The sequence below is a fragment of the Aotus nancymaae genome, unplaced genomic scaffold, assembly GCF_030222135.1.
Source record: "Aotus nancymaae isolate 86718 unplaced genomic scaffold, 86718_ANA_hifiasm-v0.15.2.pri h1tg000032l_0, whole genome shotgun sequence".
NCBI lineage: Eukaryota > Metazoa > Chordata > Mammalia > Primates > Aotidae > Aotus > Aotus nancymaae.
The window spans coordinates 16215009-16240432 of NW_026988445.1; the positions used below are offsets into that span (position 1 = coordinate 16215009).

Genomic DNA, 25424 nt, shown 5'->3' on the forward strand with positions numbered 1-25424 from the left:
GAGATTGGCAGGTGGGCCTCTGGTTAGGGGCAGAGAGGTTCCTTGTTCTGCTCACCACACCTCCCATTAAGGCCTGCCATCATCATAGGCCATTACTGACATGAGGGTGTTCCTGGGCTTGCAGGGGCGGTGATGTCTTCCCTACCACCCTGCACCAGTCTGCTGATCATGAACGCAGAGCTGGTTGTAGTTTTCTGAGAGAGGGAAGTCCTAGAAGGTTCCAACAGCAGGAAAAGCAGGCTTCTCTAGCACTTGTGGGTGGATGCTTTAGAAACAGAAGAGAAACAGCCTCTGGGCCTTGAAAGGTTTGCATTTCCCATTCGAAGGAGAGGCGGTGTGGAGGGGAGGGCCAGCCGGCCCCTGTTCAGCAAATCAGTCCCCAGAGATGTCAGCAGGTGCCCGCGTTCTCACATGAGTTCTGCTGAGAGAAAAAGTCCTTTGTTCCAGCTGTGCCTGAGGCTTTATTCAGACTCCCCTCTCTCCCAGGTGTGCTGGAAAGACCCTGGGGCCTCCTCACCTTTCTTGCTGGAAGATGCTTGTACCACAGAGTGTGAGACACCAGCTTTCCTGGGGTGGCCACACTGTAAACTCAGCTCCCAGCAGGATGCGCCCGGCTGGGCATAAAGGCAGCCCAGCCCACTGAGCAGAGAAAGCTTCCCCTTCACCACCAGGTCAGACAGGTGCGAGTGGGGCAGGGCAGGGAGGAATCAAGGAGGCACACCCAGGAAGCCCGAGGAGAGGGGCCCAGCTCTGCCCAGACGTGGTGGCCGAGCGCCCTGCAGAGGCCCAGTTGCCCTGGCACAGCCCCAGCCTGCGCTCTGGAAGCCTTTGCTCTCCGGTCCCCTCCCTTGAACTCTGAACTTCCCCAGGGGTGAAGAGTATGATGGAATAATGGCTTTATTTTCCCAGTTTGAAAAAAATAAAGGAGAAATAACAGCCGGGCCTTCCTTTGCATGGAGTTTCTGCTCCCACGAGCGTGTCCGTATCGAGCATGGGCAGCCACCTGGCCATGCTGGACTTGGTGCAGCTCCGTGTCTGCAGTCGCACAGAGACATTTATGGTATTTCCAGTGACCTGCCAACAGTGTCTGGTGTTCTCCAACAAGTGCTGTGGCCTCCAAGGGCCTGACCACCTGCAGGGCTTGAGAACCACAGTTCAAGGTGAGACAGAGTCAGCAAGGCTGGCCTCGGCTTCTCCGCGGGTCGCTTGGACCTTAGCCAAGCAGGCCACCCTGTGGGTTTCGGGACTGCTTTCCCTCTGGAGTGAGTCTTTTCGGGACTGCTTTCCCTCTGGAGTGAGTCTAACTCAAAGCCTCCTTTTTTTTTTTTTTTTTGAGATGGAGTCTCACTCTGTTGCCCAGGCTGGAATGCAATGATGTGATCTCTGCTTAATGCAGCCTCTCCGTCCTGGGTTCAAGCCATTCTCCTGCCTCTGTTTCCCAAGTAGCTGGGATTACAGGTACCTGCCACTACACCCTTTTGTATTTTTGGTAGAGGTGGGGTTTTGCCATGTTGGCTAGGCTGGTCTTGAACTCCTGACCTCAAGTGATCCGCTCACCTCGGCCTCCCAAAGTGCTGGGATTACAGGTGTGAGCCACTGCACTCGGACTCGAAGGCTCTAAATGAGCCAGGTGTCTCTATGACTTTGAGAGCATTGAGTGCTGGGTTCCATTGGGCAGGGAGGCCGACCACAGTGTCGGCGTGTGGGTCTCTGGCTCCTTGTTGGACGGGGCTCTGTGCAGTAGAGCGGCAGGAAGGTCATGGAGCCCTGTCTCTCCACAAGGTTTCTGAGTAAAGAGTGCCTTGGGTGTCCACCTACAGCACCGCAGCACGCTGGAATTGTCAGCTGTCTCTTGGGTTTCCTTCTAGAACCTCCTCTAGAGCTCTGCGATTCACAGAATGGATTCACAGCTGCTGGAGTAATAAAACCCATTGCAGATTATTCAGACTATTAGGCAAAATTTTCTTTTATGGAGCCCAAATCTGCCTCTAATTCTGACCACTGAACTGTATTGAATTAGTCCAGTCTTCTCACCACAGGTTCAAATCTCTGAAGCTGATTGAAAGCCTCAGCAAGGCCCTTCCAGTTTTCCCACTTCTTCATGGAAGCTTCTTCCCGGGCGGGATGCATCCAAGACCATCCCTCCTCCAGATCCAGCCTCCTTCACGCACTCCTCCTACAAATCAACTCGGCAGGGGGCATACTTTGAGTTCTGTGTTCTCTCATTTCAAATTGCACATTTAAGAAGCTACAGCAATGACCTCTGAATTTCATCTTGCCTTGTGTATTTTCTAAGTGGTTCCACAGAATGGAAGCAAGTTTTTCCAGGTTGGCTAAAATCTACCTGCAGCTGTATCTTAGCCATGTGGTATAATAACTGAAAGTATGGGCCGTGGAATCAGGCTGCTTGAATTCACATCCTGGCTTGATCACTTATGAGCTGTGTGGTTTTGGGCAAGTTACTTAACCTCTCTGAGCTTCAGTTTTCCATCTGCCGGTTAGCAATAAGAAGAGTGCCTACTTCAAAGGCTTGTTGTTGGGATTAAAAAGAGTTGACGTGTGTTAAAGCCTTTAGTAGAATGTGTGGTTCTTAATAAGTGGCATTAAAACGATGTCAGCTCTTGTTATATTTAAGTTTCTCTGCAAGCCCCAGAGCATCAAGAACTGTGCTGGGGACCCATTGTCACCCAATCAGTCATCATTAACAGGTCCAGATACTGTAGCACTATGTGAAAGCACCCAGGTGTCTTAATACAGTATCTAGTCTCAACTTTCATCCTAAGGATGAGTCTGGGGTCATAGTAGACCTCACCATCTGTCAAGTCAGCCATCACTTCCTTTGAGGGCAGCCCCTCCAAAACACACTGACAGCTCACCATCTGGCAAACGGATTCACAGCTGCTGGAATGCTAAAACCCACTGCAGATCGTTCAGTATATTAGACAAAATTCTCTTGTATGGAGCCCAAATCTCCCTCTAATTCTGACCACTAAGCTATACATTGAATTAGTACAAGTCCTCTACTCGCGGCAGGTTCAAATCTTTGACACTGAGGAACTCTTCCAAATGCCCTCAAGGCCAGGGGAAGTAACTTAGGAGTAAGGGACATTGTGCCACTCTGGAAGTGAGGGCCTCAGCTTCTGACCCCAGTCTGCACAGACTCCCCAACGCCTGGGAATTGTTCTTTCTTACTCTTTCCTCCAAAACAGATCCTAGTTTATGAGTTTCCCTCTTTCTTCCTCAGTGAGTCCACACCAGCGCTGGCCTTCTCATGCCCGCTGGCTGCAGGTGGCTTTTCTGCAGCCACACTCGCCTCTCTTCCCTACTTTCTCCACCTAAGAGTTAGTAAAGTTTGTTTGTTTCAGGCGGGGTCTTGCTATGTAGCCAGGCTGGCCTTGAACTCCTAGGCTCAAGTGATCTTCCCGATAGCTCGGACAAAGGGACGCACCCTGCACCCAGCTTAAAGTGAGTTTTTGAAAAGAGATATGTGAAAAGATGCTTGGTATCATTAGTCATCAGAGAAATGCAAATTGAAACTCAGAATCGAAGGAACAGTAACAACTGTTGGCAAAGATGAGGAGAAACTGGAACCCTCATTCGCTGCTGGTGGGATTGTGAAATGGTGCAGCCGCTTTGGAAAACAGTCTGGCAGTTCCTCAAAATATTAGCTGTGAAGTCAACACATATGACCCAGAGATTCCACTCCTGGCCATCTACCAAGAGAAATGAAACTATATTAAATCCATACAAAAACTTACATGCAAATCTCACAGCAGCACTATTCATGATAGCCGAAAAGTGGAAATAAACCAAATGTTCATCAACTGATGATTGGTGGATAAATCAAATGTGGTGTATGCCTACGTGGGAATCTTATTCAGCCACAAGATTAAACTACTAATGCACGCCGCAGCATGGAAGAATCTTGAAAATATTATGCTAAGTGAACGTAGCCAGCCATGAAAGACCGCATGTTATACAATATCATGTATAGGAAATGTCCAGGATAAGCAAATCTGCAGGGCAGAAAGTGGATGAGCAGTTCCCGAGGGTTAGAGGGTGAGGGAATGAGGGCTGGGAGTGGCTGCTGATGGGGATTCTTTGGGGAATAATACAGATGTTCTGAGATTAGATTATGATGATGATTGCACAATCATCACCATAATATATTTTAGTATATTTAGCAAATATACTAAAAACCACTGAACCTTACACTTCAAATGGGCAGGCCTTTTGGCATCTAAATCATATCTCAATAAAGCTATTATATAAAAGTGAATTTTTAAGCTATTTTTTATTTTACAGTTTATATGTTTGGTAGTACAGTTTACACAATTATATATGTTTATGTCCTAACAGAGAGAAGAAAGAAGAACATATCAGGCCAGGCTATTAAGGAGTAGCATAAGGGAGTTTCTTTGGGGAAATGGAACAGTTTTGTGTCCTGACTGAGGTGGTGATGACTGGAGTCTACGTGCGTGATTAAATGTCACAGATCTATACACCAGGAAGAAGGGAGGAAGGGAAGAGAGAGAAAGTTAAAAAATGGGTGGGGCTGGGCACGGTGGCTCACGCCTATAATTCCATCACTTTGGGAGGCCAAGGTGGTTGGATTACTTGAGGTCAGGACTCTGAGACCAGCCTGGCCAACATGGTGAAAACCCATCTCTACTAAAAATACAAAAATTAGCTGAGTGTGGTGGCAGGCACCTGTAATCCCAACTACTCAGGAGACTGAGACAGGAGAACTGCTTGAACCCAGGAGGTGGAGGTTGCAGAGAGCCAAGATTGTGCCATTGCCCTCCAGCCTGGGCGACAGAGTGAGACTCCGTCTAAAAAAAAAAAAAAAAAGTGTGGCCAGGCACGGTGGCTTACGCCTGTAATCCCAGCACTTTGGGAGGCCAAGGCAGGTGGATCACGAGGTCAAGAGATCAAGACCATACTGGTCAACATGGTGAAACCCCGTCTCTACTAAAAATACAAAAAATTAGCTGGGCACGGTGGCGCCTGCCTGTAATCCCAGCTACTCAGAAGGCTGAGGCAGGAGAATTGCCTGAACCCAGGAGGTGGAGGTTGCGGTGAGCCGAGATCACGCCATTGCACTCCAGCCTGGGTAACAAGAGCGAAACTCTGTCTCAAAAAAAAAAAAAAATTTGAATTTTCAATAAACAATGAATACATTAAAAAAAAAAAAAGTGTGAAACCCTAAGATGGTGTGAGCCTGAGTTAATGATACAGAGTGTATGAAACAGCAGTTTCCTGGTCTAGAAAATGTGCTATGTGTGCTGTGGTTGTGTAGGGCGTCATCACTGGGGGACACTGGATGCAGGTACAAGGGAACTCTCTGTACTTTTACAATTTTTTTGTGAGTCTCAAACTATTTGAAAATAAAAAATTATTTTAAAAATGACAAGAGATGAGCTTGCTTCCACACTTAGAAACTCAAGTGGCTTTGCAGTGCAGGTAGTCTGTGACCCTGCCTCCCGCCCAGGGCTGTTCTGGGGTGGGCGTTGCCACAACAGCCTGCCCTGTGCCACACTCCCTGTGGTCCCTTGAACCAGCTGATATCACAGGCAGCCTCTTCACTCCACATTGAAAGGAAATATCTGTGCCAAACAACTGATCTCCCACTAATAAAACTGACCAATTAACATACAAAAATATGCATGACTTATATTCATCATAAGAATGAGAATGCACTTGACATCCTTTCTTTTTTTTTCTTTTTAAGGGGTCTCGCTCTGTCACCCAAGCTGTAGTGCAGGTGCAGTGGTGCAGTCATAACTCACTGCAGCCTTGAACTCCTGGGCTTGAGCAATCCTCCCACCTCAGCATCCCGAGTAGCTGGGACCACAGGTGCACACCACCACTCTGGGCTAAACTTGACATCCTTTAGATTGGCACAACCCAAAAAGACTGACGGTATTCAGTGTTGCTTCGGCTAAGTGGAAAAGGGTACTCTCCTATGTTGTTGGAAATAGATGCTCGGTGCCACAGAGAAAAATCAGCGCTGAGACAAAGGATCTTTCAGCAACTCCATTTTTACTTCCTGGACTGCAGGAAAGGTACCCTTACTAGCCATCATGCCAAGAGAGTACAATGAACAAAGGAAAACACACAAATTTATCCGTTAAACATTTGGGGTCATCCTTACTGCTGTGTCTGATCTCTGTTGGCTGGAGTCAGACTTCACAATCTAAACTAAAACCCGATTGGCTAATAACCTAAAACTTTTCTAAACAGGTACAAGCAATGGGGAGCTGGGACATGCTTGTGAGCACGTCCAGCACAGATATCTTGGTTAAAGTACAAGGACATAGAATGCACTACGTGCCTGTAAGCATGGCATGTCTAACAGCTACATAGGGCTTCACAAAGTTATTAGCACACTTATTCTTTAACAAGAAAGGAAACTTTAAAAAGGAACTTTTCTACTTCCCACAGGTGATAATATAAATATAGACTGGTATGGCCTTTAGAAAAAACAACACGGAAGAATACAAGAAAATTCAAGACCCAGTTCCACCCTGAGGACTGTATCATACAAAAATACCCAAAAATGGACACAAAAATACATCCAGCCAGGGATCGCACAGCAAGTTTTATAAAACCAGACATCCTAAAAGCTTATCAATGGGAGAATCTTGTTATGTTTGTACATATACACCAAGGCATATATTACATCATTTAAAAATAGTGCAGACACATATAAATAAAGATCAATGATAAGAGAAAAAGTGACAAATATGTATAATCTGATCCAATGAATGTTTTAAAAAAAGAAAAGAATGCATATATGTAAAAAAGGCCTAGAAACAGCTCTGTATAAATCTAGTTTGCATTGCTACAAAGGAATTTCTGACACTGGGTAACGTATCAATAAAAGAGGTTTATTTGACTCACAGTTCTGCGGGCTGTAGAGAAGCATGGCGCCAGCATCTCCTTCTGCAGAGGGCCTCAGAAAGCTTCCAATCAGGGTGGGAGGGGAAGGGGAGCTGTCATGGGGAGAGAAAGGGAGTGAGAGAGAGAGGAGGACATGCCAGGCTCTTTTTATTTGCTTATTTTTTTAGATGGAGTCTCGCTCTGTCACCCAAGCTGGGGTGCAGTGGCACAATCTTGGCTCAGTGCAACCTCTGCCTCCCAGGTTCAAGTGACTCTCAGGCCTTGGCCTCCCCAGTAGCTGGGATCACAGGAGCCCACCACCACACCCAGCTAATTTTTGTATTTTTAGTAGAGATGGGGTTTTACCATGTTGGCCAGGCTGGCCTTGAACTCATGATCTCAAGTGATCCACCTACCTCGGTCTCCTAAAGTGGTGCTGAGGTTACAGGCATGAGGCACCAAGTCTGGCCCAGGCTTTTTTTTTTTTTAAACAGAGTCTCAGTCTATCACCCAGGCTGGAGTGCATTGGAGAGATCTTGGCTCACTGTGGCCTCTGCCTCCCAGGTTCAAGTGATTCTTGTGCCTCAGCCTCCCGAGTAACTGGGATCACAGGCTCCTGCCACCACACCCAGCTAATTTTTCTATTTTTAGTGGAGACAGGATTTCACATATTGGCCAGGCTGATCTCAAACTCCTGACCTTAAGTGATCCACCCATCTCCGTCTCTCAAAGTGCTGGAATTACAGGTGTGAGCCATCACACCTGACTCCAGGTTCTTTTTAAACAAGCAAATCCCAAGGTAATTAACAGAACGAGAGCTAATTTATTACCATGGGGATGGCCCCAAGCCATTCATAAGGGATCCACCCCATGATCCAAGCTCCTCTCATCGGACCCTACATCCAGCATTGGTGATCACAGTTCAACATGAGATTTGGAGGTGATAAATATCCAAACTATATCAAGCTTTGAAAGTAAAACTCGTGCTGGGCTCGGTGGCTCACGCCTGTAATCCCAGCTCTTTGGGAGGCTGAGGTGGGTGGATCACGAGGTCAAGAGATCGAGACCATATTGGTAAACATGGTGAAACCCTGTCTCTACTAAAAATACAAAAAAATTAGCTGGGCATGGTGGCGCGTGCCTGTAGTCCCAGCTACTCGGGAGGCTGAGGCAGAAGAATGCTTGAACCCAGGAGGCGGAGGTTGCGGTGAGCCGAGATCGTGCCATTGCACTCCAGCCTGGGTAACAAGAGCAAAACTGCATCTCAAAAAAAATAAAAAATAAAAAAAATAAAACTCAGCTGCTGCGCAGTGCTCACCTGTCCTGGACTCAGAGGGCAGAAGTCAGTGCCCTCTTGTGGTGGAAGGAGGAAGGAAGGAAGACGTGTGAAGGCGAATTTCATCCTTTTATGAAAAGCATGAATACTAACGAGAACTTCTTATAATGACATGTCCAAGTACCTTTTGGTAATTAAAAAAAAAAACAAAAACAGGTTTTGCCAACAGCAAAACGGGGAAGGCAAGGATGTTCATTGACAGTCGTCTACAATGACAGGAATTTAACTCGTTGGTCTCATGGGGACATCGAAAGCATCTCTAAGTAGAGTCGGTGTAGCCGTCCAAGTGTGTACCCCCAAACCTCACCTGTAGCCCAACCTGAAGAGTCACAAACAAGTCAATGCTTTTACAGTAAACATCCCTTAGTTTACTGAGAAAAAAAAAAAAAAACAAAGTCTGGCGCAAGAGCACTTAAGCTTAAACAGTTGCGGGTTGATGGAACCTTTGTAAATCTGATGAAATCTATAGACTCCTTCCAGAAAGAAAAAGAAGGTCACATACACATACACAAAACAATATTTTCCTTACAGTTAGAGACCCGAATTCCTGCCCAACAGAAGAAACAAGGATTTTCCTGCCCTTGAGGCCCTTCAGCACTGGGGCTTAATCCACTTTTTTGACTCACAGTCAACTACTCCGTCCCACAGCCAACCCCATGCATTCATTGGCTCCCTACCCGACCCTTTCTGTCACTCCCTGTCCATGTCGAAGACCTTCCCTCCCTCCCCTTCCCTGGCTGGCTCAGCTTCCCTGAAGTCCTGGCTTTCTCCTGGCGCTCTCACCGCGGCACACTCTAGACAGTCGTTCCTGCCTCTGCCTGGGTCTTACTGGTCATGGCATGCTGGCATTCAGGAAATAAAGCTCCTTCTTCCTTGAATGACCAGATGAATTAAAATGAATGATAGCAAGCAGCTAATTGTCATTAAACAGTTAATGGAAGAACGTTCATCTATGTTACCTGTGGGGATGCTTTTAAATGAGAGGCTTAGAGAGTAAAAGCACAGAGGATGCAAGGTGGGAGCAGGTGCAAAGCGTCTCTTTTGGGTAGAGGATGCTCAGGGTCCTTCAGATCCAGTCGGGAAGCAGTGCCTGCTGCCTGGGGTTCCTTCCAGCAGGCAGCTCACGATGTCTGTCGAGTCTGTAGGAGCAAAGAAAGAATCGTTATTTCTAACTGACTCCTCCTGAGGGAGCCAATCCTCAGATAATGGAGAAACCCTGAGGGGTCCCTCCATCTGGGCTATTTCTTGGCAAGATTAACCTGGACCATTCTGGAAAGAATGCTGTTTACCCTTGCACCAAAAAGACTTTCAGAAAGAAAGATGCACCATCCTCCCTGCAAAGTCCTCTTGGGCTAACCACCCCGGGGTCTGTTCCTTGCTCCGTCTCCCTGGCACCTAGGCCTGTGCGAAGGCGGAAGAACCTCGTGATTTAGTTGTGAGAGCCGAGCAGGGGCTGGAGGCCTCTAACATCCTGCTCAGGGTCTGGCTGTGAGGTGGCCGCGGCCAGGTCCTGTTTCCTGATGTCCACTCCCCTACTGTGGTATAGTCTTAGTCAGCACACCTAGTCAAAGCCTGCTGGTCTGACTCGGATGCAGCCAGCCAGCTTTGGGCCCGCTGGATGTGCTGGATCCCTCTCCGGAATACAAATTCTAAGCCGCTACTTGAACCAGGAGAGTTGCAGGCATTAGTGAATCATTAAGGGCAGGTGTCCCTTATTACCAAAAACAAGGCTGGGCCCTTTGCAAGGAGGGGCAGCTGATGTCATACACGGATTTCAGAGGAGAGGGATTTCTTAGGGTTCAAGTGATCTTCTTCAGCCCTGCAGAGATAGGGGCGGGGAGACGAGAGTAAGGAGGGATCCAGGACTGGCTCCCGAAATCTATTCTGCACCTCCCAGCTCTCCCAGGCCCTAGATATGGCTCTCACGCCCCCTCCCCTTAAACCTTTGCTGTTCCCTTCCCCACCGCACTTCGGGCTGGACAGCCTGTCATTCAGCCCCACTGGGTCCTGCGGCGGCTTGAGGCTGGGGAGGGCGGCTTGGAAGAAAAAGAGACACGGAAGACAGCTTCCTTGGCCTAATCTTTTAGAAAGTTTAGTGCCTTCGTACCAAAAAGATTGGCGTCTTCCCAGAGACTTGGCCCCAGGCAAGGGCAGACAACCCTACCCAGAGCGCAGGAAAGCGAGCGTCCCACTGTCTTGGAGGCCGGTGCAGGGCAGAGGTGGTAAGGGACTGGCTGGAGCAAACTTAATCAGCTCCACGCCCCTCCACGCCCCTCCACGCCCCTCCACGCCCCTCCACGCCCCTCACGCCCCTCACGCCCCTCACGCCCCTCACGCCCCTCCACGCCCCTCACGCCCCTCACGCCCCTCACGCCCCTCCACACCCTTCTATGCCCCTCCACGCCCCTCCACTCTCCTCTGTGCCCCTCCACACCCCTCCATGCCCCTCCACGCCCCTCCATACCTCTTCATGCCCTTTCTGGTGCTGGCTTCCTGGTGCAGAGACCAAAGCACGGGGTCCAGAGCAGCACAGACAGACCCCACCTGGCCCCACTGGCCGCAGGCCTGGATAAAGGTCTCAGGTGGGATGGGTCCCCTGGGCTGCGCACTGCCCGCCGTGATCGCAGCTGAGCCCGGGAAACATCACAGTGGCCTCCGAGTGCCCTAGGGCTGTGCCACCTAACAGTGTGTTCCACACAAGAGGGAGCGAGACCACTTGGCCAATAGAACCTTCCTCCCCTGGGTTCCATGGTGTCCCGAGGGTGTCACGTGTGCCTTTAGATACTGGGACGACCTGTGCGTGCAGGTGCCAGTGCTCAAGACTACTGCGTCTGCAGCTCTGAGGTCAGGTTCAGCTTCACCACACACGCTCTCCACCCCAAAGGAATCAACAGCCCCTCTGGGCCTCAGTTTCCCCCTACACGGTGGGCATAAGAATACTTGCCTGGCTTTCTTCTCAGGGTCCTTGTGAGGCATCAGGAACTGGAACGCCCAGGCACTAGAGTCTTCACAGAAAGCCCCGCAGGGTTCAGCCAGCTGAGTGAGAATCCCAGCGCACACTGGGACTCAGCATTGGGGCTTGACGAGGCCACAGGCTGCCTGCTATCTGTGCCCCATGGTTTCCTGTACACAACCAGAGCCAGCAGAAGCGACCTGGGGCCCAGGAGAACCACGAAGCCCCGCCAGCCCGGCTTTGCTTCTCGCCACGTCACAGCAGTTTGTGGGTGCTGCCAGTCTTTGTCCTGCCCATGCCACCACAGTGGCTAAGGAAAGGCTTGCAAATGAGACGTGAACCCCACAATTAAGCTTGCTGGAATTGTGACCCAAAATAAAGGAATTACTTAAAGTCTTTTGCCAACATCAACTGGGCCGGAAGTGGGGTTGGACGCCCCATCTGGGAGCTCAGCCTCCTTCTCAGAGCGCGTCCTTAGCTCCCTGGCATCTTGTGTATTGGAGGCAATAAAGGTCCGATGCAGGGAAGACCTCAGAAGCTTGGGTGGGCCCCACTGTGTCTCTGCTCCCTTTGGCCCTCGGTGCCCTGTGGGTCGGTGGGGAGGCTGAGCTGTCCTGGGTCAGGAGGCACAACCTCCTTACCACTTTGACCGTGTCCCCGCAAGTTAACCAACGACACAGAAAAATCCAGATGTTTGCTGGGTGTAGTGGCAGGAAGAGCCCTTTGCTCCTAGATACTTTCCAAAAGAGAGATGAGTCATGTGGTCTGGGACAGGGTGTGATGCTGGGGAAATGGGAGATTTGGGTTCAAATAGCTCTGGCCAGATCGTCTTTACTTAGGGAGGTGTGAGCATGTGTGAGGATTGCTATTCTCACTGGTAAAATGGAGAGGAACCCCCTTATGCCTTATAAGGGTCTGCCCAGGAGGCTTGCTCTAGATCGGAGGTCCTCAACCTGGGCCTAGGGTGGGACCCAGGCACCCACAGTGATTCCGGTGCAGCATGGCTAAGGACCAGGCAGTGATGGGTCCACGGAGTCACCCGGCAGTCCCTCTTGTTAGATCTTGCTCCAATCTGGCCTCCCAGGGAGCCCAGCTACACCAGCCTGAAGTCCCCACTCCCTGGCACTCCCCAAATCCTGTTCTGTTTTCCTTTTTCATAACACTCCAAGTCCTTTAAAAGGTTCTGTTGAGGCCGGGCGCGGTGGCTCACACCTATAATCCTAGCACTTTAGGAGGCCAGGGCAGGTGGATCACCTGAGGTCAGAAGTTCAAGACCAGCCTGGTGAACATGCTGAAACCCGGTCTCTACTAAAAATAAAAAATTAGCCAGGCATGTTGGCACACACCTGTAATCCCAACTACTCAGGAGGCTGAGGCAGAAAAATCGCTTGAACCCAGGAAGTGGAGGTTGCAGTGAGCAGAGATCATGCCACTGAACTCCAGCTTAGGAGACAGAGCAAGACTGCCTCAAAAAAAAAAAAAAATTCTGTGACCCTTTTTGTGATTATGGTGCGCTCTCCTCCCGCTGGAACGGAAGCTCCATGAAGGCAGGGGCCTCTGTGTTGGTGACTTACCCAGAAGTGCCCATCCCCTAACAAGCCTTGGTAAATACTGGCTGGAAGCTGAAATGTGAAATCAGCAAGCCCATTTTCCATTACTGTCTCCATCACTTTATGGTGCTACAGTCTCGATGACTTTGCTTATTGTTCTCTCTGCTTCCTCTGGACCAGCAGAGACCTCGTCTGTCTTATTTAGGGCAGTGTCCATAGTGCCTGGAACACTGTCCACTCCAAACTCAGAAGGCGTTTGTTGAACGAATGCGCTATTGTGTGCAGAGGGCGGAGGCTCATAAGGTGTCCTCTGCTGCCCTCTGCTGAGCAGCCATGGGAAAGGCTTCATCTCAAATTAGGTGGACAGACTGAAAAGGGAGAGGGTGAAAATTTGGTTTGGGAGACAGAAGAGCAGGTTGTTAATTAATTATTTTTTTGTTTTAACACCGTTAAAATCAGACAAAGCTGCCTATACCTTCCCACTCTCCTTGGCCCTTCTTCATTCCATCCATGCCAGGACAAGAATCCTAGATTCTTAATTTTTGTTTTTATTAAGCAATTTTTAACTGATGACTAATAGAAGTACATAGCTTCAGGGCGTCCTGGATTTTGAAGTATTCCATCCTGTTAACTCCATGGATACACTTATTCTCACAGGCGCTGGGTCTCCGTTTTGGGGTTGGACTCCCTTCTCGGTCTCTCGACATTTTGCTTTGCTGGATGGTGAGAGTGAACAGAGCCACTGCCAGCATCGGGCCTCACTGAGGCCGCATAAAGTCAGACTGCTGCTAAGGGCTGGGGAAACTTGCCGGGGAGCCACTTGGAGGACATCTCTCCATCTTTTTCTAGTTCCTGGGACTGGGGAGAGCATGAGAGGGGAGCAGAGAGGGTGAATCCGCCACAGCCTAACTGGGAAAGGCTTGGCACAGAAAAACCCCATGGCCAGTTACCTTTGGCTTCTTCAGGAAGCCTTCTCCCTCCAGACTGATCACTGTTTCTTTATGCAGATTTCTTTTTTAATTTTTAGAGGCACGGTCTCACTGTGTCTTATCCAGGCAGGAGTGCAGTGTCGTGACCATGGCTCACTGCAGCCTTGACCACCTGGGCTAGAGTGATCCTCTTGCTCCAGCGGCCCCAGTAATTGGAGCCAGAATTATTTTATATGTATAAACTTCACATTCTCTTGCCTTGTACTGTCATGGTGGTTGAACTAGGGCAGATTTTTCAGGCTCATATCTATTGGCCCAAGATCCTCCCAATGACAAATCCCTGAGCTTTTTGGCCCTAAATCAGCTGGTGTCACATGGGTTTGTTCCCAAAAATGAGTCTATTCATTTTGTAGAATAACATCCACACCTGACCTCTCTCTGGTCTCCCATAGCAATCTCTTTAAAAATATTCTGCCCCAGTGACAGAACACAATTCATGTATCCCCATTTGTGGTTGAGAAAATATGGCCATAATTCCTTGATTAATTTTTACATATTATTATTATTCTGGCCACATAAGATACTGTGTTTTTGTCTCTCCCACTATTTGACAGCCCTTGATGGCAAAGACTCTCCTTGCTTACACCGTTAGTGTTTAACATAGTGCCTACTGATTTAGAAGAGCTCAATGAAAGTTTTTTAAATGAATGACTTAGTCCACTTGCCCTGTACTGTTCCTCTGCTCAAACTAGAACACAGCTGTTTTTCTGTGTGTTCCCCCAAAGGCCCACACCACTGGGAGATGGTTTTTTTTTTTTTTTTTTTTTTTTTAAACAGATAGGGTCTTGTTCTGTCACCCAAGCTGAAGTGGAGTAGTACAATCACAGCTTACTGCAGCCTTGAATTTCTGGGCTTGAGTGATCCTCTGCCTCAGCCTTCCAAGTAGTTGGGACTACAGGTGCATGCCACTATGCCCAGCTAATTTTTTTTTTTTTTTTTTTTTTTTTTTTTTTGAGACAGAGTCTTGCTGTCACCCATGCTGGAGTGCAGTTGCGTGATCTTGGCTTGCTGCAACCTTTGTCTCCTGGGTGCAAGTGATTCTCTTGCCTTAGCTTCCCAAGTAGCTGAAATTACAGGCATGTACCACCATGCCCAGCTAATTTTTGTATTTTTAGTAGAGACAGTGTTTTGCCATGTGGGCCAGGCTGGTCTCGAACTCCTGACCTCAGGCATTCCACCTATTGTGGCCTCCCAAAGTGCCGAGATTACAGATATGAGCCACAGCACCCATCCCAGCTAATTTTTTAAATTCCTTTTTTTTTTTTTTTTTTAAGAGACAGGGTCTCACTATGTTTCCTAGGCTGATCTGGAACTCCTGGCCCCAAGTGTTCCTCTTGTCTTGGCTTCCCAAAGTGCTGAGATTATAGGCATGAGCCACTGCACTCCACCACCACTGGGAGATATGATCAGCATTCAGACAATGTAGCAGGGAAGGCTGGACCACAGGGATCAGTAAACTAAATCCCATCATCCCATTCATCTGTAAAGGGTCTTTTGTCTCCTTCTTAAAGTTTTTCCTCTTTCTGGGTGTCTGTACCCTCAAAATGTCTTGGATACAAAAGGTTACATCCTCACCCTACTACTGTTGAGAGGGGAAGGTCCCTGTGTACTGTAGGAATCCTGAGGCTCGAGAACCTGTATGCCAGGTGATGGACTGGGGGACGGGCATCCAGAGGGGGACGTCTGGGGACACTAATTATCCTGTGCTCAGCAAAGGAATGTGGGGGAGGGGAGGAGGGGAAGAGAAGAAGAGAGGGAGGAAGAGGAGGAAGGGAGAAGGAGAAGGAAGAGATATTTCCAAAGGACAGAGTCAGAGGCCATGATATGTGGAAAAGAGAATGAGGGGAAGACATAAAAGATAGTGGTGAAGGAAAGGCCCTGATTTTTATAAAATAAATGATTACATCAGGGATAAACACAACAAGAGCAAGGTAAATTTAGTGCTTACTAAAAGATCTGCAAAGATTTGATATTAAAATTTTGAGTGTTTGAAAATTGACTTATAGAAAGACAAGGCATAATGTTTAATGTGCTGTAAAAACACTTGAATTCCTATGTTAGATGGAGAAGCACAAGCTTCTTAAAATCTACTTTTTTGTGGATATGGGTTCTCACTATGTTGCACAGGCTGGTCTCAAGCACCTGGCCTCAAGCAGTCCTCCTGTCTTGGCCTCCCAAAGTGCTGGGATTACAGCTGTGATCCACTATCCTCAGCCCTCAAAATCATTTTATTCTCCTATAATGATATGCTAAAAAAAAAAAAAAACCAAAAAACAAAAACCCTGGAAAGTAGGACCCATCATCTCATTTTATATGGAGATTTTCTGCGTTAAGGAAAACAATGCCCGTGTGTGACTGTCAGGATAATACCGCTGAAGCCAACATCATGTTCTTTTGTTTTCATTTTGAACTGCAATCATGAAAGCATCTGACTGGGTGGACATTAGCTGGCGGAGCCGAGGACATGGTGAACGTCCACAGTCACAAGCGGGCAGTCGCAGCTCTCCTGGGGGCCTTGGCACTCTGCACACAGCAGTGCTCTGGAACACTGCTTCCTCCTGTCCCAGCTTCTGACAGCAGCGCTCACCCCAGATTCTGGAACCTTCTGAGGAGTGGGAGGAGAATGGCGGAGGCCCGTAGGACTGTGGTAATGACAGCAGCCAAGGGAGGTACAGGCTGCACAATACGGTCTGACGGTGGCGGGAAGATGGGAGGGGAGAGGAGGAAGAACCCTTGACTTCTCCCAGGATGGGGGGCAGGGTTGAGGAAGCTAAGGTGTTAGCAGATGCCTGAGTCTCCTGGAGACCCCCTCTTCCCTGTCTTTCCCTCTTCATCTTCCAGAGAGCCCGGGGGTGGGTTTCCCAGGCCTGGCCGACCTCCCTTGCTATTCATTTCCAGCAACAGACCCCATCGTGCTTTCATGAGCTTCCTGTCCCATATCCTTCCTCCTTCCTCAGCCACCCACAAAGGAAAACCACCAGAGAGAAGCAAACAGAATGTATTTGACTGAATTTCAAAGGTAGGGACTGTAAACAAACTTGGTTGAAGAAATAAGAACCACATGACAAGATGCCCGAATTAAATCTTTTTTTTTTTTTTTTTTTGGCCATACTTCACATTTGAGAACTCAGAATTCAGCTCCTGTTATACAAAATTTGTAAAAATATATTGCAATCATGCCTTGGCATAAAGTCAAAATCTTCACAGAAGGGTATGCTTTGTGTCACCAAATGGGGGTGCAGCCGTGTCACCAAATGGGGGTGCAACTGGAAAAGGGGAAACGAGGAAACAGGTAATGTAGTGGTGGCAACAAAATTCTCACAGTGAGTATCAGTCCCTCCAGATTCTTTGACACGGATTTCCTCATCATGAATGGTGGCGCTCCTGAACTAGGAGTGAATGTGACTCTCCTTCTGAGGAAGGGGAAGGTCTTGAAGCGGGAGGGCCTCCCCTGAGAGAGCCAGTTGCTTTCATGGTTTTGGTTCCTTCTTCCTCCCAATTAAGCATCTGCCCAGGGCCCCAGGATCCAGAGCTTAGCTTCCTGGCTGTTTTCAACTCTTCTTAGTGAAGATCAGCATTGCCAGCCCACTGACCTCAGTAGGGTGATCCCCTGCCCCCTGAGAACCACCACCCCCCGCCCCAGTCACGGAGCTTCCTGCAGGAACCAGCTGCCTCTGGTGGGAGACACTGAAGAAAGGCAGAGGGGCCCCTCCTTTCTGAGGCGCCCTATGCTAGTGTTGGGTAGCGCTAAGATTGGAAACTGCTTTCCCCACTGAGCTGAAGGCTGCCTCCCGGGATATGCACCCCGCAGTCCCTATTCAGCCCTGGGAGCCACTCGATCAAGTCTGGCTGTATCCTAAGGGTGGCCAGGACAGCCCTGTGAGTGGCAGGTCCCCTCCTGGAGCCCTGCTTCACCAGCTCATCACTCCAGGCCTGCGGTCCGCTCCTCATCACGAGGTTTCTATGTGGACCCACCATCTCTGCCTTCCTACACTGACCCATGTGTCTTGTAGAATGGAGGCCAGGACTGGACATGCGGTTTGATTGCTAAGGACCTAGCAGAGGCTCATCATGCAGTGACTCTGTGTTTTATCGTGTGTGTGTGTGTATTTATTAAGTGGACACTCTACTTCTCCTGATGTGGATAAGGTGAGGAACCTAAAAAGCCACACTATCCTATGGCATTATGTTTAGATGGAGCAAAGTGACCAAAAATTGCCTCAACAATCCTGCAACTCCAGATCGTCAATTGACACTGAACAACGTATACAGTCGTTCTAAGCCCATCTGTCTAATCGATAGAAATAACAGGAATAGCGTCCCCTGCTTCCATCCCCTGCTCCTTCTGTGGTCTGCTCACTGGGAGGAAGTGCTAAGGGGGAAGCTAGGAGAAGTTTAAAAAAGACAGCAAAGTCTAGAGAAAGAACAAATCAAAAAGCGAAAAATCCTCATCTGCCCAATTACTGTTTTTTTTCCTACCACAACTTTTGCCAAAATTGTGTCTGTTTCTTAGTGGAGGAGGGTGGGACCTGAGAGGTGAGCTGAGGAACAAGGATCCCTCACGTGAAGGATCGTCAGGCTGGAGGAGGAGGTGGGCACCATGCTTACTTGGAGAAAAGAGAAGCGAGTGTAAGCCACTATGGAAGTGAAAGGAATAAGCTAGAACCTTCCTTTTGGCATGACCTCTTGGATAGCTGGGAACACTCTGTTCCTGCTCATGTTTGAGGCGTGCTCCCCAGATACACACACGCATACCTGGCTCTTGGGCGAGCTGTGAGTTGGCAAGTCCTGGCCAGATGCAGTGTGACTGCAGCCTCTCGAGGGGGCTCAGACTCTTGTTTACAGGGATGTGCTAAGCCAGGTGCATGTGACGCCTGCCAGGCAAGGTGGGAGGTGCAGGGGCTGCTGGGTCAGCAGCAATGCCGACTGCCACCTCCCCCACACGGGGTCTCAGCCCCTGGCTAGGGCCTTCCTTTGGTGAGAATCAGCCTGCTCTGTGCTCCCCACATGCTTCAGTCATGGCACCCTCAAGGGCACAGACCACACTGGGGCAACATGCGCCCAGCTCTTAGCACAACGCCTGGCTGTAGCAGTTCAGGAGCAGCAGTGGCTGAGAACCAGTCAGCCCTGGAGCAGTTCAACCTGGCTCCACGCTCTCTCGAGTCCCCATGGCTCTCGGAGCATCACTTTCCCATCACAAAAGGGGGACTGATGGTTCTCCATTCCCAGGGCAATTCTGAAGACTCAGCAAACTCGCCATACAGGGACCCCTGACCTGCTGGAACAGAAACCCTTCATGCACTTTAACCATCACTCTTATCACTCTTTAGTCCAGTGAGGCTTTGGTGAAGATGGCAGAACGATGAATGAAAGACTAGTGAGATGTACCAAATGCTGGTGACCCTTGAGGAGGGGAGGGTGGAGGCTGGTTTCTCTGGCGGGCTCAGCCTCCCTTCACTCCTTCACTCCTTCACTCCTCACTGAAATTCCTTGGCCACAAAATGCCCCTCCCACCCGAGGGAGCCAGAGGCCTCGCCCGCGAGCTAAGCTGTACACACTCCTCCATCGCCTTCCTAGGTCTTTTCCACAAGCCAAGATTCCCCCACCCTTTCTGTTCTCATCTCCAAATACATGCACAAAAGCACATACATTGCTTCCAGGCAACTAAGGAAATAAAGAATGGTATCTGCTCATAGAGTAGCTGGTGAAGATGGCACGCACAACCAATCCTCCTGCGGGAGTCTCCTGGTTAAGAAGAGGGTATACACCAAACGTGGGTATACACCGAAGGGCAAAGGTGCCTCATCCCCATGGAACGCAGAGAAGAAACACAATTCACGTACAGCCACCACCAGCGCCAGCACCACCACCTTGCACTCGAGAGGCTACCTGGCCACCACCAGGCAGAGGTCAGAGCCAGGAGAATGTGCCTGGGCTGCTGGAGAACTGGAGCGCAGACTGGGCACCCCTGGGAGGGAGGGACGCACAGATGGCTCAGAAGCAGCGAGCTGCACGGCCAGAGGGCAACTGACGCATGCTCACTCGCTGGGGCTACTTTATGGCAACAGCTCTACATGCCACTTTGGTACCTGATACTCTATTTCTTATTGGGAGAAAATGAGATACCTGCAAAGAAGGCTGAGAAATACTCTCGAAGATGAGACACACAAAAGCCACAGGAAAAAAGGGATTAAGTAATGGAGTGAGAAGCTCGGTCACATTCCTGATAAGGATGGAAGGTATCTGGACAGACAGCCAAGCCCGCACTGATGGACACAGGGCCGTAACAGGAGAGATTTCCTTACCGACAGAACTGTTTTCCAAAGTAGGCTGCAGAGGCCACCAGTGGGGAGGGTGCTGGGGGCACTTTCCCTGGCCACTGCCTTGTGAACTGCTGGAGGCTTCTTTCCATGAGTTCTCCCATTACACAAGGCTCCGGCTCTCTACATCCAAGGCTTGGCAAGCCCTTGCTTAAGGAAGAGGGACCCGAACCATAAAGCTGGCATGTGGGTGAAGACACGAGGAATCGGGGCATTTTGGAGTACGTGCCTCTGGCCTAGATCCCAGGACATTCTGATGAGCCCCCAGAGCTGAATGCACTCCCCACCCCATCCCACTCTCCCCATGCTGTGAGCCGGGTGGTCTTTTGGCTCAGGGTCTGGCATGGCTAAGGGCTCACCCTGTCCAATGCCCCCAAGACGGTGGCTCCCGCAGGTAGACTTCAGCTTCAGTAGTCATTGAATTCCAAAACCCCCACCTCTATCTCAGACAAGGAAAGGACCCGGTGGAGGGTGATGTCCTGGAGCCCATTATGATTGTTTGCAATATTTGGATCGGCAGACAGGACTGGATATGGAAAGGAGAAAATACCCTAGAAAGGCATCACATAAGTCAGGGATAAAATCCCCCATCCCCATGATGAATTGGGACAGCCAGTGCCCATAGCAGTTAGGATGCAGCCTCCTGCATCAGGCAAACTCGGACCTGCTTACCTGGGTGAGCCATTGCACCTTTCCACCTGGGCGTGGTGACGGTCCATGCCTAGTCCACAGGGATCCTTGTGAGAAGTAAGGCTCTGGGGCAGAGGGGCCACCCCAAGCCACCTGAAAGGATGCCTGCCTGTTAGCCACCGCTGTCACATCGTTCAAACACAGCACCTGAGATCAGCGCAGTCAGCCAGGTGGGTGCAGGAGACAGATCAGGGAGGTGAGTACCACACCCAAGGTCACCTTTCTCCCCCATCAGTGTGTCACTGACTTGTTCTCGCCCCCATCCCAGGTCAGTTGGGAAATGTTTTTTGCTGCGAATGCAGACTGGAGGAGAATATGTGGGGCTTGCGGAGTTGCAAGCCCCCAAGGCCCTCCCGGGTCTGCCCAGCTTCCTCCCAGACAGATGCTTGGCAACACCCCTCACTGTTGGAGGCTGAGCCTGGGTCCCGGGGGAGGATGGTGACACACAGAACACATGGGAAGGATTCAGAACCTTCCAGGCTCCGTCCTGGGGGCCTGCGATCTTGCCTCTTGCCTGCTGCAGAGTTAACTCAATTTTGGTGGCCAGGCCTCGTCTGACGTAGTCAGTAAACTGAATGCCTTTGCTCAGAATGACCCAGACACCAAGGCTTTTCCATACGACTCGCCTGAGTTTTGAAAGATGACCCTAGTATAATGTCCCATGGACCATAGGCAGGCGTTGCTCAAAATCGAGGCTCTTTAGGGAGCAGAGTGTGGGGAAAGACAATGAAAGCTGAATATGGAACCTGATCAAGAAGGCACCAAACAGAAACCAACATTCACTCACTAAAGTTAAATTTGCCCAAGAATGACCTCACCTGACTCTAAACCCAACTGCCGTAATGGGAACATCTCATAAACCCTGTGAAGCTCAGCACAGGTTCAATTTCCTGCGAGTTGCAGGGAAATGCAGATTCTCTTTGGAGAAGCTTGGACGTTTTTGTGGGTGTTTTGTCTTGCATAAGGCTGGGAAGCTCACTGCTCCATCTTTCTCTCCCAGACCCTGTAGCAAAGACATCCCACAGGGGATTGGCCTGGGTTCGTGGCTGGATCTGAGTGGAAAGGGGTCTCACTTGCCAGGATGTGCAGTGGTGCTTGCCAGCCTCATACGCTCGGCCAGGGCCACGCTGGCTCCCTCTGTCATAAGACCGCTTACCATGCACTTTCCTGATCCCCAGGGACAGCCAGCTACTGAATAAGCCAAGCAAGGATCAACCCGAGGGCTGTTGAACCCAGGGAGACACTGGAACCAGATGCATTTCAACTAGAGTGACTCCAAAAAGCCCACATCTCTCAGGCAAGGTCCGGGTCCCTCTCTCAATCAGTCCTACATGCCATTTTGTCCTTCTAGATGGAGAAGAGAAAATCAACTCCATTCCTCCAGAGACCAGGAGTGGTCCAGCTGTCTTTTCCCATCATGTATCAGACAGCGGGTGGCTGCCATTTTAGAAACAGAGCACTAAAATGGTGCAGTTATTCTGTAATTACTCGGGAATGCAACGCCACCCACTGCCTGTCAGGGCAGCATCTCTTCCTGCTCATTTGGAACGACACATGACACAAACTAGAAGAAAAGAGGAAAAACCAGCAGGCTGGATGGCAGGCCTGCTAGTGTCCTCAATGAAACAGGCACCTCAAATACAAATGCACTCATACAACTGCAGCATCAACACATATTTCTATTAGCCAAAGCGCAACAAAATTTCTTCCATCAACTGCTCAGGGGTTTGAGACACCAAGAATAGTTAATATCATATACACCAGATTATATAACAAAAAAGTCAAGTCTTAAAAAGAGTAGCTAGTATTTTTGTTCCTTGACCTTGTTTTTTTTCTTGATACAGGATCTGGCTCTGTCACTAAGGCTGGAATGCAGCGGCACAGTCTCAGCTGACTGCAACCTCCACCTCCCAGGCTCAAGAGAGCCTCCCATTTCAGCCTCCTGAGTAGCTGGGACTACAGGCACGTGCCCCTAAGTCTGGCTAATTCTTGTATTTTTTTGTAGAAATGGGGTTTCGCCATGTTGCCAATGCTGTCTCAAACTCCTGGACTCAAGTGATCCGCCCGCCTCAGCCTCCAAAAGTGCTGAGATTACAGGCGTGAACCACCATGCCCTGCCTGTTCTGTGGGCTTTTAAACGAATTCACTTATTAACAGAGAATCAACATCTAAATAGACCTTTATTTTTATTTTACTTGTTTGGACAGAAAAGAAACTTCATCGGCTTTCATTAGCGTCTCCTTAGGTGGTGGAAACACATTAAACTCAGAAATAGTGGACCTTGTAGAAAAGCATCACAAATTAAAAATATATTTCTCCATGTGGTAAAAGTGCTTTCACTCCAGTTAAAGGGCACGGCAAGGGTGTTTGGAAACACGATCTAGAATTTGGCCTGCAATCCGTGGCATGGAATTCCAACCACAGGGCAGGGGAGTCACCGCGACGTACAGCACAGGAGCTACGTGGGGCCCGGAGCATGCGGACAGCAACACTCGCGATAACTGAGTGAGGACAAGGACAGAGTCCCAAAGCCTGAGTAGAATAGATTCTGCGTTTGTAAAAAATGAGGTGGTTACATAAACTGGGTTGAAGGGGGACCGGGTCATCCCAGAAATTCCCTGTTTCTGGTCTGTGGGGACGGTCAGACCTGCCGACCACTCTGGCGCCGAGGCCTCCCTGGAGACGCATAAACCTGGGTTGCGAAAGAGCCCAGATCAGCCTGGGGGACCTGCGAGCCTCACTCCAGTGCTGGGCACGCAGCCTCTCCAGTCCCGTGGCGAGCAGCCACCTCCAGCCCTCATGGTGTCAAATCACATCTGACCAAGGTTGTCACCACAATCCTGTGTTGGGGTTTTTCCAAGGCCAGCCCTACTGTTCTGAGGGGCCACTCTGAGAAGGCAAACGCTGCCAGGGTCACTCACTACACACGGAGGAAAGATAATGAGCAAATGGCCATCGTAGAGAACTCGGTTGTGTGTTTCAGCAATGCTACATATTTTTCAAGACAAGTAATTCTGCCAGTGATGACATCTGCGATAAAGCTTAGGGCCCACGGGCTCCCTGTGGGCCTCGTGGGGAGCAACCACGTCTGTTCTGGAAGCCAGCGGCCCTTCCTGGCCCTGCCATAGGCCAGAACAGAACTGTGATCATGCAAGAAGCCGTGACTGGGGCCGGGGTCAGTGTGGGGGTTAGAAAGGAGGGAACGTCTGCCTTTTACATTAGATCTGAAGCAACAGTAAGAAAATAACCTGAAGATATTTTTAAAAATAAAAAATAGCATCACCTTTCACTGCAATTTTTTGGCATTTCCCTTTTGCCCCTGCCCACCAGCTAAGCAGAGGAAATGAGGAGTGCCTCGTCTTTCAGAATGGGCACCCACTCCCCATTTCACTCCTGCACACCCAGGATGTACGTCTTCTAAGAGACCCGTTCAAAGGTGCTCACATGAGGAAAATGCTGGAAAACCCTCCGGCCTTCCCTCACACCTGAACCATTGTAACCATGCAGGGTGTCTTTGCTTCCTTCAAGCCATGAACTTGAACCATGTCCCAGGTTGCCGTAGATCTTCAGGAAGCAGGCATATCTCTTAGAGCATGCTCCAGCTCATTCTATCACAGGGGCCTTCCAACCAGTCCACGATTGCCAGTCCACGTGACCTCGAAAGCTCCACGGATGTCATGAGAGAATCTGCCCTTGAGAACATGGGTGCAGGTGCTCACCACACTGGGGGCACTGTTTCCCGAGGGAGGACATGCTTTTCTTGGAGTGCAAACGAGGACAGCAATCGTCCTCTGACCCAGTCCGTCCTGTCCCTCCAGAGGCCCTGCACATCCCTCCCAGGCAGCAAGCCACACAGTAGGGCGTCTCTGGGTCTCTGAGGGGCAGATCTGAATGGCAGGCTCTCCTCCTCTCACCCCTCCCCTGACCAAGTCCTGCACTCCCAGCATCAGTGGGTAGGAGAGGCGTCCTCCAAGCCCAGCAGCTCTCTGACGAGTCTCTCCCCAAACTGCGCCCGGCTGTACCTCTTCACGTGGTAGGCATCTGACATTTTGTACAGGATGTAGGCATTGTTGATGGCGATGCTGATGGCAAACCAGAACACCTGCTGCCAGGTCTTGTTTGGTTTATGAGAGATGAAATACCTAAGGACACAGTGAGTAAGAACGGATGACACGATGGTTCGTGGCACCCAGTAAATGCATCCCAAAGGCCCCCCTGGCCCATGAGATGCTGCAGGCTCATCCCCGACAGAGGCAGGAGGGCTGCGGGGGCAGGAGCCAGGCTTGGGATGTTAGGTGAGCTCTAGCTGGGGGCTTTGTCACAGTGAACTTCATTTAAGACCAAGGAAGTGAAAATATCAGGATTGCTGGAGGAGACCCTGAATGCCAGATGCCAGGTGTGCTGGGGTGGCATGCAGCCCTGGAGTGACAGACGCCTCCAGCCCCTCCAGCTTCCCTGCTTGCTGAATGCCCCTCGCAGGCTGTGTTGTGTGTGTGCTGTGCAGCTGACACTCCCCCAAGGCCAAGCTCTTCCTCAGCTCCAGGCCCCTGCAAGGGATTCCCCTGTTCCTGAGCATATCTTTGCCATCCCTGCCATCCCTGCAGATGAAGGTACAGAGGTCGCCCCTCTGGGAAGCCCACCCAGACCTGAGGACACTGGCCTTCTGGGAGCACCAGCCTCAGGACTTACTGCACTGTCTTCTCC

General features: G+C 49.9%; 1 protein-coding gene across 2 annotated transcripts in view; it reads right to left on the reverse strand.

The window, feature by feature from the left end:
• Positions 1 to 22881: 22881 nt before the first annotated feature.
• Positions 22882 to 25424, reverse strand: part of PGBD5 (piggyBac transposable element derived 5) — a 95225-nt gene continuing 92682 nt past the window's right edge. For both annotated transcript variants that reach the window (XM_021677263.2, XM_012459855.3), the window contains one exon: positions 22882 to 24862. In XM_021677263.2, the coding sequence (XP_021532938.2) occupies positions 24667 to 24862 (196 nt within the window). In that variant the 3' untranslated portion in view covers positions 22882 to 24666. The remainder of the gene's footprint in view (positions 24863 to 25424) is intronic.